Genomic DNA, 17,263 nt, shown 5'->3' on the forward strand with positions numbered 1-17,263 from the left:
GCCTCACCCTTGTGTGGCTTTAAGTTGAACCCACAAACAAACACATAATAAAAAGGCACTTTTAAATCTGTGCTTTTAAAAACAGTACTTTCCATCAGCACAAAAAGGCGGCAGCATTTTCACCCGGGTGCAAATAGACACTCCATATTTTTGAACACCTTTCTTGGAGGAATAAAACAAAAAAAGTATTTATTTTTTCATTTAATAAAATAAGCTTAATGTTTTAACAGCCTTGACACAAGCACTTACACGAAAGCTTTGACTCAATACAATAAAGTCTTAAAACTTTGATAGAAATTCAGTGTCAACAATAATGTAAAGAAGAATACGAATCTGAGAAAACATTCAATGCAGCCTTTAAGCCTTTAGTGCTACAGACACATTACAGTGCGTGAGTAAGAAGCATTGTGGTCCCTAACCAGCTCCGGGTCCAGGTGTTTCCCCCGGCCCTTTCTCATAGCTCTTATTACCCACCGCTGACCCTGTAAGGGATTGTGTCTCCAATTTTCTCTCTTTGAGTGAGGAGACACCCAAGGATCAGTCACTCTATTGATCTGCCAGCCAGCCAATTTGTTGTCAGAAGCACTTGGCTTGTTCGTTATATGTTTCACTGGTGAAAAAAAAGAAATTGACAGCCTTTTATTTCATTTGGATGCCCTTGCAAAGCGAAAGGGAAGGTGGAGAGGAAGAGCGAGTCATACAGAACGAGGGAGAGAGACCAGATTGCCAATAAGAGCTTCTGAGTGGGATGCAGCATAAGTTGGTTTGAGGAAAATTTAACAACAGAGGACAAGAGGCCGAGGCAGTGTCTCTTCTGTGCTGTTTTGACCTTTCATAATCCTGAGTGTACTTGACGCCTGGCAGAGACAACATCCCTGCTGTCAGCTGTGTCCTTCAGCACAGGCCAGCTCCAGATGCCTGCTGTGCAGACTGGAACAATTTATTTGAAAAGAGCAAAACTTGACAAAACCCTGAGTCATTAACGATAAGACTGATGCTTCTGCCAGGTGAAGACAGCAAAAGAGTGATGGATGGATGGATGGATGGATGGATGGCTCGACGTGTTGACTGGCGTGTTGATTTATATAAAGTGAGGGAGGAAGAATTAAAGGGAAAAGTAAAGCGCTTGGATCTTTAAATGTGAAGATAAATTGAGAGCTGGCCTTAGGGTGGCTGCACCTTTACTTGATATGCATCTGTCTTCTGTGTAGGCCAAAAACCGACACCTTTTAACCAAATTGGCCGATTTTGCTAAATAAACATTGGATTCACTTGACAGTAATGTGTGTTTTCAAAAATGAAAGAAACATTTAAAATAGGCCCCCCTGCATGGCCATCTTTTCCTCACTGTTCACTGGGCATTGTGTATCTACTTGCAACACATGACAAACAAAAAAACAAAGGATTGGTACAGCTAGAGAGAAAGAAATTAAGTCCTATGTAGGTTTGAAAACGACTAAATCCAAACCGACCTGTATCCCACTGAATACCCCAACAAAATATGGGGGTCTGGTCCAGTAATAGCAGAAACCTCCTCAATATAATAATGATTTATAATAAAGGAGTTTAATGGTGAACCTTTCTTACCTTAACCCTGAAGATCAAACTTGTTATCATGTCATGAAATCTATCCAGATGTACAGGGTGTGAGATAATAGGGCAGTGTCCATCCGAAATGCTGATGTAAGTTCAGTTCCTGGAATGATTAAGCTAAGGCGCAGACTAATATATAGGTGATATCATGCTGACCTGTGAGCATCTGTATGACTTCATTTTCTGGAAGCTTCCCTCATAAGTGTGTAACTGCAGAACATTTGCTATTAATTAACTGAATGTCTTTCTCACAGGAGGCTTGGGGGTTCTTTTGCAGAAGATGGATGTCTGAAGATCTAAGCTAACCTCCCTCTCTCTCTCTCTCTGTGTGTGGGCTTCTCCCTCCAGAGCGTCCTGTGAATGCAGACCAGCAGGAGCGCACCCTGCTGAAAGGCGTATTCAGTGTCAGGAAGGGCAAGTCGCAGCTGCACAAGTGGGCAGAGCGGCAGGTCATCCTCTGCGGCACCTGTCTAATCGTGGCCTCCGTCAAAGACTGCCTGACTGGGAAGATGCACATCCTGCCCCTGGTGGGGGGCAAGGTGAGGGTTCAGTGTTTGGACATCAGAGAAGCTGGGCTGTAGACACACTGGAACAAGACAGCTGGTTCGGACGGCTGGATACATCTCTCCAGTAAATAGATGACGCATCACTGCCGGCAGACTCTATCATCTTAAGCACTGCATCTCAACTGTGTGCTATGTAGGACACAGAATATATACACCTAAAGAAATAGAGCAGCAGATTTCAGTGTTACATGGTTCCAAAGACAGGAAGTCAATTAATTTGTTTGAGTTTATTTACTCCTGGCCTTCAATGGAAAATAGTTAAGAGCTTAAAAGCCATGGACAGTGCAGATTCGTTGAACACATTACTACTTGCACACAGAAATCCACTATATCTCAAATAACAAAACAAAAGCAGGGCGATATTATGGCCTGGTTGGAATTGTACAAGCTATGTTACTGAAACACAGTTACACTCGTTTGCCGTATTTGCTCTCACCTTGTATCACCTGTCAAATGAGGGCAACATTTTGACTCATCAATTACATTTTCGTAGAAACAAGACGCTGTGCTGATGGGATCTTTAAGGGTAAACCTCAGTTGTTACAATGAATTCGTTAAAATACTTTTATTATTGCCGTTTCTTTCTCGAGCTCACTCACTCGCTTAAGGGAACAGGTTTGAACTTAAGAAATAAAAGGTATTTCTAGCAAATTTAAGTAAAAAATATGAGAATAACAATAAGCCAAATTATTCTGAATAATATATTACTATGTTATAATGTCAGAACATTTAATTTTTCCTTTACCAATATCATTGCAATAATGAGTAATGATAATCATCATGTTCCGTTTGTGTTTTGTCTCCCAGTGTTCCTCCTTATCGTATCTGTGTATTGTCTTTGTATTGAGGTGGAGGAGGTGAGGCGGAGGCAGCACTGCCTGATGTTCAGCTCAGCCGGATCACAGGCCCAGACGTACTTTGTCAACTTTGACACACTCGCAGACTACCAGCGATGGCATCGGCAGGCATCCAAAGTAAGTTGGAGACAAAGAGTTTGTGTTACCTTGTGTGCGTGACACAATATGTGTTTTCTTTCTGCAGCAGTTTGTTTGTTTGCCTTAGTCCCGCTGGGTTTCTGCTTAAATCAGAGATTAACTGTAGGGACTACAGTTGCCTTCTGCCGGTTGAGTCTTCCAATCAGAAACCGCCTCTCTGAATGCGTCTGATTTGCTCCACAGAGGAAGACTCTCAGCGGTGTCTGACATTGATTGAACAGCGTAACTCTACTCACCAAGTTTATCTTTTCTACTTCTATCAGAGGGCTCTTCGATTTATTTTTACAAAGGCCCTTACCAGTAGAGGTTTTGTTCTAAAAGTCACTGTGGATTAGAGGATGCTAAATGACCCAACACATTCTGTTTTGGTGTTATACTGTGTGTCTTTCATCATCTTGCCAGGTTGTCACTGCTGTGATCCATTGTTTCTGTTCTGCTCAGCTGGCTTTGTCTCTAATATCCTAATTAATGGCTATTGTACTGCTGCTCCTTCCTGGAGCTGAACAGCTTCTGTGAGAGCCTCGTGCAATTAGCAATGGAAGAGAAAGCCAACAGAAAAAAAAGAGAGGAATCCAATTAGTTGCAGAATCATGCTAAGTCAAGGATCTGTCTCCAGCATGGTGGTATGGATTACCGGTTTAAAGTAGCCTGTAGTGGCCTGTACTCAGGCTGAGTCTTAGACAAGAGGCCTTTAAGGAGACTGGGGAAGATGACTGATGAATGTTTTCGGTGAATTTGGGTCAGTGTTTATGCTACATTGCCTAAATCATAAAAATGGTGTGCTCGTGTGCATGCATGTGTGAGGGAGACAGCAAGAATATTTGTGCCAGCAAAATGTGCTTGTAGGACAGAACACAACAAGGGGAAAGTGACTCATGACTGCTGTGTACATATATATGCATATATACCTGATTGAGAGGTGTAGCTGTGGTCAGCTCTGCTATTTGGACTAGCTTGTCAACCGCCTAAAAGCAGAGTTTCCTGGTTTCTCTGTCCAATTAAAAATGTTCTGATTACATCGTGGATTGTATGCAAATGTACGAGCTAAATGTTGGTAACATATGCACATGGATAGTACATTTGCATCACTCAAATGTATTGAGTGGCTAGTTAAATTAACTAGTCATTTGACCAATGGATAAATAAGTGAATTCTGCAACCTAAATGCATATCTATTGAGTTATCGATCAAGGACTGACATGAACACATTGACTGCTAAAAAAACAATGTATCTCCATTTATGCAATGAGCTGTTATTCCCTTCCCAAAGAGCTTTCTATTTTCCATGTCTCCTTTCCTTGTGTTTCTCATCCATTACATTGATTCACAATGTTTATTTTCTATGCAAATCATCTAAAACAGAACAAATGTTTAATTATCTTTCAACCCCTCGTCAGGTTTTTGTTTGTCTCCCTGCTGTCACATAATTTAATTCGACTTTTTAAAGAGGAGTTGTTTTTGTAGAATGCCTGGTAGATGAGTAGTTTGTGGGAGATGGGCAGTTTTGTCTTTGTCATCTCTAAACGCAGTGATGTGATGTCACGCTCTGCTGAGCTGCCGTCCCATTTTCTGGTTTGCTGCACAGTGTGCAGCCCTGGAGTTTGTGGAGGAGACTAGACTGCGAGCACTGCGGGTCGCCTGCCATGTTGGCTGGCCTGTAAACAATCCTCTCTGATAATGGAGGGTGGGACAAAGCTTTGTAACTGCACTGTTATAGCAGAGAGAGTGGACTGAGATCTGAACCATGCAAAAATTAGGACAAAATCACACATGTACAAGCCATGACTAAACTAAAGATTATAACCTAATGAAGGTAGGATTTATTGCAGAGCAGTTGAATTAGACGGCATTAGTTTAAATAGGTGCACCTAATAAACTGGGTTTGTCTACACATGTTTTCTAAGCGCTGACTTTAACTGCCTCATATTAGGGAGTAACTCTATCACTCTCTTAATTCCTTAATTCGTGATGGCTGTGTTTCCCTGGCAGATACACTTCATTGAACTGGAAACTGGGGCATTGTCTGTCTGAAGTAATGTCTTGGCAAGGCAGCTGGCTGCTTGCATAATCTGAGGCCACTGCAGTTGCTTTCACTATCTGTTGTCCCAGATCACTTCAGGTGAACGTTATTTAAATATTGGAGCCTTCTGCTTGTTGTAATTGTAGTTCACCTCTTTGAGGGTGGTCCCCGCCTGATTGTGTTGCTCAAATGCTCTTAGGCTTCAATAAGAAATGGATATTTATTGTCTTGATGTTGTAAAAATAAAATGTTCATTGAGATTTTCTCAGCCTGCACGGCAGCAACAGGCTTTCATCAAATGTTTAAAGGGCATCGATAGTTCAGGTTAGCTACTGTATGAGTTTCTTGTTGTGATATTATAGATGTGACTCAGACACGCCAAAGTATAATAAAAATACCCTGTAAGCACTTTGATTTAATTGTTATTTTTCCTTCCTGTAAAGGTGGTGGCTCAGACGGTCAGCCTGGTGGACCTGTCCTGCTACAGTCTGGAAGCAGTGCCTGAATATCTGTTTTACAGTCAGGATATCACCCACCTCAACCTAAGACACAACTTCATGAGCCTTCAGGGGCCTGGAGGCCTGCTCAACCTCCCCAGGTATTAACACATTCTTAACCTGAAGCATTTTCCACACACATTTAATACATTTCTGCAAAACAGAATCAATACTGCATGTTTCACCGCTATGTTGTAGTTGTTGTTTTTTTACACAGGAGGTAATACTTGTGAGTGTTGAATACAGTGATCTCAATCCGGTGAAAAATATGTGCATTTAGTATTGTCTCTGTGCACCTAGTGCTGCTGCAGGCTTTTAGTTTGTATGATTGGAAAGAAGTTCTATGCATAAAGAAAATATTCTGTACTCTGACTAGTATTGTGACGCCACCTTGGAGAACAACAGGAAGGTGGAGTTAATGTGGAAGATTGTATTGCACCTGCATGGCACCACTTCATTGATCAGCCCAGTCTCTTGGACACGTTTTACAAATGCATACACACGCATCAGAATTGATGCCTGGGATGTATTTCTATTTGAAACAGCCAGCTGAGACCAAACAAACTTAGTATAGACATTGTATCTGGTCACATCATAAACTGGTAATACTAAGTCACAAATGGTGTGATCTGAATGCTTTCCCTTTCTTGCCTGCCCCAGGCACTGACTGATTTTACCTAGCTGCTTTCAAATTAGTCTTAATAGGATGCTGCAAGCCAAAGGCATAAATTACAACAGAAAACTCCCACAGTGAACTTGTGGGGGAATTGATCTACAGTGTTTGGTTTCCACTGTGTTCACCCTGGATTCCAGTAACTGGTGTTCAGTCTCAGCTTTTAAGTTAGTTTGCACCATAATTCTTCTTTTCATTCACACTCCTTGTCCACTGCGTTCTTCCAGTGTACAACAAATAGCTCTTCAGACAATGTAGTGCAGTGAGTAATGTGGACCACAGCAAGACCACATACAGATATTTGTGATCTCTCTGTACTTCACTGCTCTTTCTCAACATCACAGTCACCTTCTGTTACTCATTTGAAAGCAACAACAACAACCAACAACTAACCTAAGTCGATCTTAGGTAAATCACGCCATGTAATCTTCACAGCACATCTGTTTTCAGGATGTCATGATGAATGAAGGTCCTGCTTTCTGTTCTCTCTGTTTAGGTTTTCTCAGCTGAAGAGCCTGAACTTGTCTCACAACCGTCTGGGTGTGTTCCCTGAATGTGTGTGTGAGATCCTCACCCTGACTGAACTCAACCTCTCCTGTAACAGTCTCCACACGGTCCCTGTACAGATAGGCAACCTTCAAAGGTGGGACTCACACATACATATACTACATACAAACATAACACACTGTTTTAATGTGTTTTATTTTTTGTCCGTTATTTTATGTTTACACTTGAATGCAATATTTAGGATTTGCATAACAGTTCCCACACAATTGTTATTAACTGCATGGGGTAATTATACTACATCATACATACATTATTTAACGTAGGGTGCTGCTCTGTCACACAAGCATGTATTTTGAGCACTCTTTGAAGTGAACGTTGACTGTTTTCTCTACTTATCCCTGCAGCCTGCAGACGCTGTCTTTGGATGGAAACCGCCTCAGCTCCCTGCCTGAAGAGCTGGGTGGCCTGACGCAGCTGAACGGCCTGGGACTCTCCTTCAACAACTTTGCTCTCATCCCCGCTGTGCTGGAGAGGTTGAGTGCAGTGGACAAGCTGGCCATGGCTGGGAACAGAGTGGAGAGTCTGGAGTTGTGTACTCTGGCCAGAATGAGCCACCTGAAAAACATCGACCTCCGGTAAGAGGCCGGCCGGGGAATAAACAGCTCTCAGCCTCTTTACTGCCTTATAAATGTTTTTTATTTCCTCCTCTGGCATTGACAGAAGAACAAATTACAATACACTAGTCTGACCTTTAGTCTTTCCTCCTTTCTTCACCACTACACTAAGCATTACTTAATTTTTAATATTAAACATTTATTTTTAGATGCCAGGTTTGCTGAGCACAAATGTTTATTTTCTGCACTGCCCTGCTTCACACCTGGGAGCTGCCTAGAACAACAATCATACAGATGTGTTGCCCTCTCAGCACACAGGAAGAGCTAAGAATTGTGTCTTGCTTGAGTAATAAGGGATAGCAAAGCTTTACTCATTGATTTTCCGACACGTCAGAGGATCCCACTGTCCCACCCACAGCAAGGCAGCTAATAATTCAACCTTGGAAGTTAAGGTGCCGTTTGGCAATGACAGACTATATTTTTGAGGGCAAGGTACAGCGTGGATGGCAGCAATTGTAAGAAAAGGGGAATTGTTTATTAACAGGTTGGATGAGTCCGGGAGAGTCTGGATCCCAGCGCAGGGCCTTACCGAAACTTAACTTAGATATTGTTTAACTTTTTGTTGTTAACTTTGTCGACATAGGTAAGATGTTAAATATGAGTTGAAAGGTCTGACAAGAAATAAATAAAAGTTATTCCCAAGAGAAACAAATGCTGTTTGTCTTTTAACAAATTCAAAATATGGCATAATGAAACCTGAGGGATTGATGCATTTAAAATCAGTTTTATCTACTGTTTTTAAATTCACATTGGTTGACCTTAAATATTGCTACTATATACAGTACTATTATTTGTTCCCGCTTGCCCCTCACAGTATAAGACTTTAGAAAAGTCCCATAATACTCCTTTACTCTAGTCAAAGGTGAAACTGCAGTGTCATATTCCAGACTTTAGATTTAGAGACATTTAATACTATTATACATTTCTATATTCTACAATAGTGCTGACATTCTCCCAGGGAGGTATGTTGATAATCTGTCACTGTTTGGTTGACTGCTAAAAACCATACCCCCAGTAATATAAATTAATGTCGACATTTCAGAGTTTTTTCATTGTATTGAGAATTGTATTTGATGTTACGCTGCTCCTGTAAGAACAACCACTGATATTTCATCTTTTGTGCTCCCTAAATGCAGGTTGAATGGGCTTCTGTGGGTGAAAAGTGAGAGTCCAGAGGCAGTGAACCAGGTGACCCAGCTGGACTTACGGGACAATCGCTTGGACTCACTAGACCTGAGCTCCGTCTGCAACCTGGAGACTCTGCACTGCGAGCGCAACCAGCTAGGGACGCTCACACTCAGCGGCTCCACTCTGCGCATGCTCCATGCCGGCAGCAACCGTGAGTCAAACCGAGCATCAGCAGCCTCACTGTCTGAGTGTGCAGGCCCTTGTCCCTAGTGATACGCTCATCATATAAACACATATATGAACAGGCCAGATGTTCAGGTGCTAATTGCGGCTTCTATCTGTCCACAGACCTTACGACTGTCAACATCTATCCAGTCCCTAACCAGCTGACACACATGGACCTATCACAGTGAGTTCTGCCTGGGAATAAGAAATGGACCATGGTTTCTGTTTTACAGATATTTGAAGAAACTTAAAAAAAAGAATACTCAATTTGATAATCCAGGCACAAGAAAGCAAATATTCTGTAGAATCTCTAGAGGGGAGTTAACTTGTATGGATGCCTTTCAGGCTAAATCGGTACAACATTTGAAAATGTAAACATCCTATTACAAATTCCCATTTATATTTTGATAAATGTTCATAACCTGCTGGATTCAGGCCGCCTGATTTTACACAGTAAACATTGCAGTTTGTCAGGGAATAAATCATATATCTTGTGTTGTTACACTACGTGCGAGTGTAAGACGCATCTGCAAAATGTCTTCTAGTCAGGCTCCAGTACTGACTTGAAAATATAGTTAGAGATAATTTGCCTGCTTAGATACCCTAAAGGACTTTTATTTTAGCCTTCTATTTACCTCGGTTTCAAATGTCTCATTTGTATTATTTAAAGCAAAATGCCAACTCCAGCTCAGTTTGAGTGTTTGTGTGTGTGTCTTTCTATGTGTGTGACTGTGTGTGTGTTGAGACAGGAACCTTTTGGAGTACCTTCCAGACTGGGTGTGTGACTGCAGAAAGGTTGAGATGCTGGACGTCACGCACAACCTGCTGTCGGATTTGCCTTCTAGGTTAGTGACCTTATTCTGGCACTGACTCCCAACCTTTTCTGCTGAAACATTATCTTTCATTTTGCATAATTTTAATACATTCAGCCTCTAATAATAAACAGATGCTCTTGTGTCCAGAATAAGAAGGCCACTTCTGGCTGCGTTTGCATGATGTCCTTATTTAGCATGTGGTATAATAGATGAACCATGCAAAGAATAAGGCAGAAAAAAACTGCTGATATCAGTCTCTTTATGTAAGAGAGTATCTGTGTCTTTTTAGTTGCAACTGTTAAATAGTTCTTGCCCATCTTTTGCTGCCAGCCCTCAATACTCATCACTTGCATTTGCATTTGAATGAGACATCAGCAAAGCTTTTGCAAAAGATAATATTCCTCCATCCACTGTAGCGGCTTATGACTTCTGTGATGTTTCAGGAGGGAATAAAAAGCTGCTGTTTAGGCAGCCAAGCTGAAAAGGTCATTGATGGATTAGTTAGCATAGAATGGCATTCCTCACAATTCCCCGCAGCAAGTAGTCGAGTCTGCAGCGGAGGACCATGTTCTTTAGTTTGTTGCCTTTTTTTTTGGTCTGTTCTTTTTTTCTCGTCTTAAGCTCTCTAATGTCTCTTCTGGCCTCCTACAGACTGCTCAACAGCTTGAGTTTGAGAAAGCTGCTGGCGGGGAACAATCGTTTGCAGAGAGTGCCTGACCTACTTGACCACATCCCTCTGGAAGCCCTGGACCTCCAGCATAACAAGCTAGCCGAGCTCCCTGAGAGCCTCTTTTCCAAGGCCTTAAAGTGAGTCTGTTAACCTTCTCTTCTCTTTGAACCATTTACATTTCATTCTGACTAGTTATAATATTACTTGTGTCCTCCCGTAGCTGTTTCCTCTGCTCAAAAACAGTCTTCTGCAGTGTGTTACCTGTTTTGACGCACTTGACAGTTAGTGTCGCAGCTCTTAGTTTTGTGGATAAGGTATAGATTTTATGTAGGGGTTGCGGTCAAGATCAACGGAGCATTAAAAACGTAACTGGAGCTTAATTTGCCTTCCTATTTCCTGTGTGGTAAATCACTTAACACCCATTAGCAGCTCAAATGCCTTAATGTACTTTACTGTCTCTAATGCTGAGACGTGATGGCAGTGAATGCTTCGTGCTTGATGGGTTTTACTGATATGTTGTCTAAGAGCTGCACAGCTTACAGGGCAAGGTAGTGACACACATGATGGAAGCAATATACAGTATCTCTATAGAAACTACGTTGATTTCTTTATAAGGAACATCATTTCTATGGGCCAAAAGGCCACTGAGGTGTCAACAGTTTTGTAATTTAAAGACAAGATACACTTTATTAATCCCACATTGGGAAATGTTTTCGTTGCAGCAGCATGTAAAACAAAGTATTTCACATAATTAGAAATAAAAAAAGATTAGAAAATAAACAATCATACAATATAAACATCTCAAAATAGAAGATAAAACAGAAATAAAAATATGAAAGTTGACCGTGAAGATAAAAATCTGTAAAATCTCTGACAAATAAAACACTATTGACGGGCTAAATTACAGCTGTGAATTTATAAGTCCAGTTAACAGAAGAGGAACTACAGTATGGAGCTGTGAGTTCTCTGCCTGCCTGGGGTGATTTTGTTATAAAGTGTTATTTGCCGTATGCAGGAATGTTGTCCTGTATCTGTCCTTGTGACCGTGGAGCTGTATGGGCCGCAGAGATGTCATCGCACTTTAATAATGTGTGACTCGGTTTTAAAACAAGAACGTGAAATGGTTCACTCCCTCGTGTGTCAGAAGGACAGGTTTTATTACAGTAAGTGATCTGCACAGAAGGACTTGACAACATAAATTACATAAGAACCAGCGCAGCTCATATAACTGTCCCTCCTCTTGGTGCAGGTTCAACAGTATGTAAATCAAGGCTCCACTCGCAGTGATACATTAACGGTCCGGCTATAGAATTTTCCTCTTCAGTACAATCAGAATAAGAATGGACATTTCAGAGAGCTCAGCCAGTTTTTAAGCTCTCCGAAATGTTTATTTGTAAATAGACCCCCACTGCCTTGGGGTCTATTTAAATATTGAGACAAAATAGAGGGTTTCCTCCTCTGTTGCTCTCCCCAAGGTTTCTTACATTTCTCAAGGGAGTTTTCCCTTGTGGAGTGCAGTGATAGGGTCTCATATTATTTATTATTGTGATTAAAAAAAATAAAAAAAAGTGACATAAATGTGTTCTGACAAGGGATGTTTTGCTCTTTGTAAACACTATGCAATTGGCGAATCATGGAGAGCGAAAGGGGCTCCTATTTTGTTTCTTGATGATTATTTGTATTATTTGGTACAAACTATGTATACTTCCCTGAACCCAGGACATAAATGACATGTCATTACAAAATATTCTTGGCTCAGAACACTCAAATGTTTAGTTGATCAAGAGTACACAGTATTTGGATGCACTCATCAGCTGTAATAAAATAGGCAGGGTAGATATCTGTATTCATATTTTCAAACTCGTATATCTGTTGTGTTTATTTCCCTCACAGCTTAAAATACTTAAATGCGTCAGCCAATGCCCTGGACAGTATTCCTCCCAGCAGCCCATCAGAGGAGAGCCTCAGCACCCTGCAGGAGCTCTACCTGACGCGGAACAACCTGAACGAGAACTGCGGTGCTCTGCTGGTGGGACACCAGAACCTGCGGGTCCTTCACATCGCCTACAACCAGCTGCTCTCCTTCCCCGCCAGGTGCATTACCAATTTAGATTTGTTTAACCTTTGATCTGCTGATTCCGTTTTTTTCAAAATGTTGTTCTTCCTGAGAACTATAATTGACAGCAAACACAAACATTCATAGAGATTTGAAATTCAGTTGTATGATAGCATTCAAACAATAGATATATAAGTAGAATTTCTCTATAACTGCAACAAATTACACGACCCTTTCTCCCTAACACAAATCTAAAAACAAAGTGGAATGTTAATATCCGACTTAAAATGAACTGCAATTGATTATCTAACATGTTTTTCTTCTTTATAGAAATACATTCAATGTATTCCCTCCACTGCTTGGACTGCAAGCTTTATGTCTACTTCATTATTGCTAAAGAACTTCCACAACAACGTTCAGTGCATCTCTGCTTTGATGTCAATCAGAATAATCTATATTTTGTATTCAACTTGTTAACTGTGGATTATTTCACTGTGATTTGTGTGTGTCTTTAGTAAACTGAGCAAGCTGGAGCTGCTGGAGGAGCTAAATCTGAGTGGCAACAAGCTGAAGACCATCCCCTCCACTGTGTCCAGCTGTAAGAGACTGCACACCCTCATCGCACACTCCAACCACATCACCGTCTTCCCAGAGATCCTCAACCTGCCTGAGATCAAGGTCAGACTCCTGTTTTTATTTGCCTGACCAGTTTGTGTATGATTATGATCAGCTTGTGTCAGCTCATGTGTGTTTTGTACGTGTGCAGCTTGTAGATGTCAGCTGTAATGAGCTGACGGAGATCCAGCTGCCCGACTCGCTGCCTGCCACTCTGCAGGAGCTGGACCTGACAGGAAACAGCAGCCTGATGCTGGAACACAAGACCCTCAACCTGTTCAGGTGAGTCATAAACCCCTGATTAGTCTGAAATGGTTCAATACAAGTATCAGATTCTGGAGCTGTCTGGACTCAAACTGGAGGGATATGACAGCATGCATGTGTGAAATATATATCTCTTTGAGTACATTTCTTGTCCTTCATAGTCACATCACCACCCTGAAATTAGACCAGAAATCCACCACAACAGCAGCAGACTCACAGAGTACCTCCACTCCATGGAACCACGGCTTCTCTGAAATGAGTGGCCAAAGAAACAAGTGAGTACCGCTTCGTTTTTCTGTGTGTTTGTTTGTAAATATAAATAACCAAAATGTCCTCAACTGCTGACAGTATCTATCCAAAGCCTCATTTATAAATAAATGAAATTGCTGCATGAGTAGTTATTATTTAAAAAAAATATTTGTATTATCATTCAGTATCTTTTAGTTTAAAGTGGACCTATCATGGTATATTTAAATGATATATTGTAGGGCCATACCTATATAAGGTATATTTATACGTTTCTGTTTTCAAAATACCAAACAGATCATGCATTTTAGCCATGCCTCATTTCGCTCAATTTGCACTTTTTTTAGCTCTGCTCTGCAAGGGCAGATTCAGTGAGAACAGCACCATCTACAGGCCTGGCATATGTACTACAGCGTCTCCAGCGCTTTCGAACGGCAATGGCCGTGGCTGTCTCCTCCTGATTGGTGGAGTTGGCCCAATAGCCGTAGCGCCACTTTACTGACGTCAGTAAAGTGTTCAAATCTGGATCAGTTTTTATCAGATCCGTTGCAGCCCCTTTTTTAGAGATTTGGGTATGGAGGAAAATAGAGAGGGTTGTGTTTTCTGACACTTGGTGAGTTCCCTGGAACACCGGGGACACATATTCATGTATAAAAGACGTACAAAAGTGCATTTTGCATGATAGGTCCCCTTTAAATAAAGTAGCCAGCTTTACTTGGTGTCCTCGGCTGTAAAGTATTTAATCGTTTTTTTAAATCTGATTTTGTAGCATTAGATATAATGTTGTAATATCTGTCTGTATGCACATGACTCACTAGTAAACAGGTGTCTCCCAGTGAGTCATAATCTGAATCGTTGTCTCACACCTAGCACTGACATCAGGGCAGAGTAGCTGGTTCAGCAGAGCCTGAGTTCAGTTCATTTACCATCTGTCAAATGTAAAGTGCATCAGTGTGTAGAGTCAGGTGTGCCTGGCTCCGGGGTCACGGCCACCACAGGGGCCCCCACAGCAGTGTCTCTTATCGGCTGTCACCCCTTGACACAGAGCTGCGGTGTGGCATGCTGAAGTATGTATGAGGCTTCCCTCTGTATGGGAGGTGCTGAGTCATCTGTTTGTTAACGTGGATCTTCTGTGTGGGGCAGGCTGTGTGTGTCTGTGCTGGCTGTAGACCGCTTTGGAGACGGTGTGGAAGCGTGCTACGGCATCTTTGACGGAGACCGCAATGAGGAAGTGCCTCGGCTGCTGCAGTGCACCATGGGAGATGTGCTGTGCGAGGAACTGCAGCACTCAATTATTGACAATGTGTATATGTGCAACACTTTCATCACCTCACACAGGTAAGACAGATTATTTAATGTCATTATTCTCTATTAATATAAATAAACAGATAGAGAGAGAGATACTTGCACTACTACTGATTTGTTTGTAGTCTTCAAAAGAGTTTTATCAGCAGCTTTGTTTGTTTTTGTATTGGACAGGAAACTAGGAATGGCTGGCCAGAAACTGGGTGCCTCTGCGTTGCTGTGTTATATTCACCACGAGCCTTCAGATCCAGGGGGCCACTTCAGCCTCACCGTGGCCAATGTGGGCTCCTGCCAGGCCGTGCTGTGCCGGGACGGCCGGCCTGTTCCTCTCTCTAAGGTTTACAGTCTGGAGAACTGCACGGAGGAGATGGAGAGAGTGAAACTCAGTAAAGCCATTATAACCGAGGTAACGCACAGATTCTAAGTATGTTGGTTTCTGCTTTCAAGCTAAAGCCATAATGTAGAACGTATTATCTAGTGTTAACGTGCATCAGGCATGGGACTTTATGAAAATTGTATGTAAGGATTATAGTGGCCAAAATGATCGTGATTCACACCATCATCCCAATAATCATCAAATTATGCTTAAAACATTTGAAATCTCACTAAAACATACTTGACCATAGTATGCATATATATTATAAAACAGGATAAATGAATAAAATAATTAGGAACATTTATTCATTCTCTTTTTTCTTACCTTATTATTTTTGTTTATTTTAATCATGCTCTATTTATAACTTATACCATTTAAGCGAGCTAGACAGCCTTTTAAGTAACTGCAAGGACATTCATGTAAGTCATTGTAATTCATTCCATAGATCTTTGATACAAACCTTTATGGTCTCATCCCCCATATTCAGAGGTTTATATTTCTGGAAGCTATACACTCAAATCCAACTCTAACGGCCCTTCTGTCTTATAGGATAACAAAGTGAGTGGAGTGACATGCTGCTCTCGGCTGCTGGGCTGCTCTTATCTGTCTCCCTGGGTGGTCCCAAAGCCCTGGGTGCACACTGAGCCTCTCTGTTCCCGGGATGAGTTCTTGATCCTGGGGAATCGAGCGCTGTTTGAACGAGTGTCCTACCAGGAGGCCGTGTGCACGGTACAGGCTGTGCGGGATCCTCGTGCTGCTGCCAAGAAGCTGTGCTCACTCGCTCAGAGCTATGGCTGCAAAGACAACATCGGGGCTGCAGTAATATCCCTGCACATCAGTCAGGACAACTGCACCTGTGAGCCACCCGTTTTGACTGCTGAAGCACGGGGCCCCCCTCCCGCCTCTGTGCCTGTGCCTGTGACCGTGACCCCAGGTCCCACTGACCCAGCCACCATTTCCTCCAGCAGCGGTCTGATTTCGGAGTTCAACAGTGAGACATCAGCCTCAGAGGTCGGCAGCGAGGCGGGGTCCACAGCTTCAGACGAGCACCCGCCCCCTGGCCCTGCACCCCGCCCAGAGAGACGCTGCAGCCTGCACCCTGCCACCACCCTGTGTGGGATCATGGTGCCAGGCTCCGTCGGGGCGGGGGCCCACCTGTTCCAGCGGCAGCCCTCCTGTGCCACGTTCTCTAGCAACCACTCCGACAACGGCTTGGACAGCGATGACGAAGCTCCGCTGGAGGGGGTCATCTCTAATGGCAGCAAGCTGGAGGTGGAGGTAGACATTCACTGCTGTGCTTTCCAACTACGCTCCAAAGACTTCGACCTTGAAAAGCAGAGCTCTGACTATCCTAACGGTAAAACGCGCAGACAGAACAGCGTCGTGGTTTCTGCTACAAACGGCTGCCTGCTGGCAGTGTGTGGGAGAGAGATGGCAGACCTCAAAAAGTCTCCTTCTACCTCCAGCCTGTTTGGGAAGAAGCTGTCCAATGGCTCTGTGGTGGCCCCTGAGGACAGTCATAATCTCATTGAGGTGGCCCTTGAGGCTCCGAAGAAGAAATCTGGCTACTTCACTGCGCCGGCACAGCAGGACCCCGAGGATCAGCTCATCGTGCCTCCCAGTCTGGAGCAGGAAGTCAGGGAGCAGCTGAGAGGCCAGAGCCCCCTGGTGTCAGCCCCCCCCTTACCCTCCATACCTCCTTCCTTAAAAGACCCCGTGTGGGATCATCCACACCCCCCTGCATTTGCCTCCAACCTGGTCCCAGGTCCAGGCCCAGTCTCCATCCTACAGCAGGAAGTCTACGATACCGCCCTCTAGAGGGGGGGGGGGGGGGACACACACAGCACAGCGCCATGTGGCTGGGGTAATGTGATAGTGCCATTCCAGTGAAGAAGAGGAGATCTTTCTCATATGTGGGAGACATTCCAATTCAAGTTGCCATTCAGATCTTTTGTGAGGACAAAACTGTGGGATCATGTGCTCAGTCTGAGTCAAGAAATAGGGATGACCAAAATCCAAGTTCATAACATGACGTTGT

General features: G+C 42.9%; 1 protein-coding gene across 1 annotated transcript in view; it reads left to right on the plus strand.

The window, feature by feature from the left end:
* phlpp2 (PH domain and leucine rich repeat protein phosphatase 2) overlaps nt 1–17,043 on the plus strand; it is a 32,443-nt gene extending 15,400 nt beyond the window's left edge. The window contains exons 4-19 of the mRNA XM_034116074.1: nt 1,942–2,132; nt 3,008–3,133; nt 5,618–5,772; nt 6,841–6,987; nt 7,256–7,486; nt 8,662–8,864; nt 9,002–9,062; nt 9,628–9,723; nt 10,345–10,500; nt 12,257–12,457; nt 12,935–13,097; nt 13,186–13,316; nt 13,460–13,573; nt 14,688–14,882; nt 15,024–15,255; nt 15,775–17,043. Coding sequence (XP_033971965.1) covers nt 1,942–2,132; nt 3,008–3,133; nt 5,618–5,772; nt 6,841–6,987; nt 7,256–7,486; nt 8,662–8,864; nt 9,002–9,062; nt 9,628–9,723; nt 10,345–10,500; nt 12,257–12,457; nt 12,935–13,097; nt 13,186–13,316; nt 13,460–13,573; nt 14,688–14,882; nt 15,024–15,255; nt 15,775–17,043 — 3,671 coding nt within the window. The remainder of the gene's footprint in view (nt 1–1,941; nt 2,133–3,007; nt 3,134–5,617; nt 5,773–6,840; nt 6,988–7,255; nt 7,487–8,661; nt 8,865–9,001; nt 9,063–9,627; nt 9,724–10,344; nt 10,501–12,256; nt 12,458–12,934; nt 13,098–13,185; nt 13,317–13,459; nt 13,574–14,687; nt 14,883–15,023; nt 15,256–15,774) is intronic.
* The last annotated feature ends 220 nt before the right edge of the window (nt 17,044–17,263 follow it).

The sequence above is a fragment of the Trematomus bernacchii genome, unplaced genomic scaffold (assembly GCF_902827165.1).
Source record: "Trematomus bernacchii unplaced genomic scaffold, fTreBer1.1, whole genome shotgun sequence".
Lineage (NCBI taxonomy): Eukaryota > Metazoa > Chordata > Actinopteri > Perciformes > Nototheniidae > Trematomus > Trematomus bernacchii.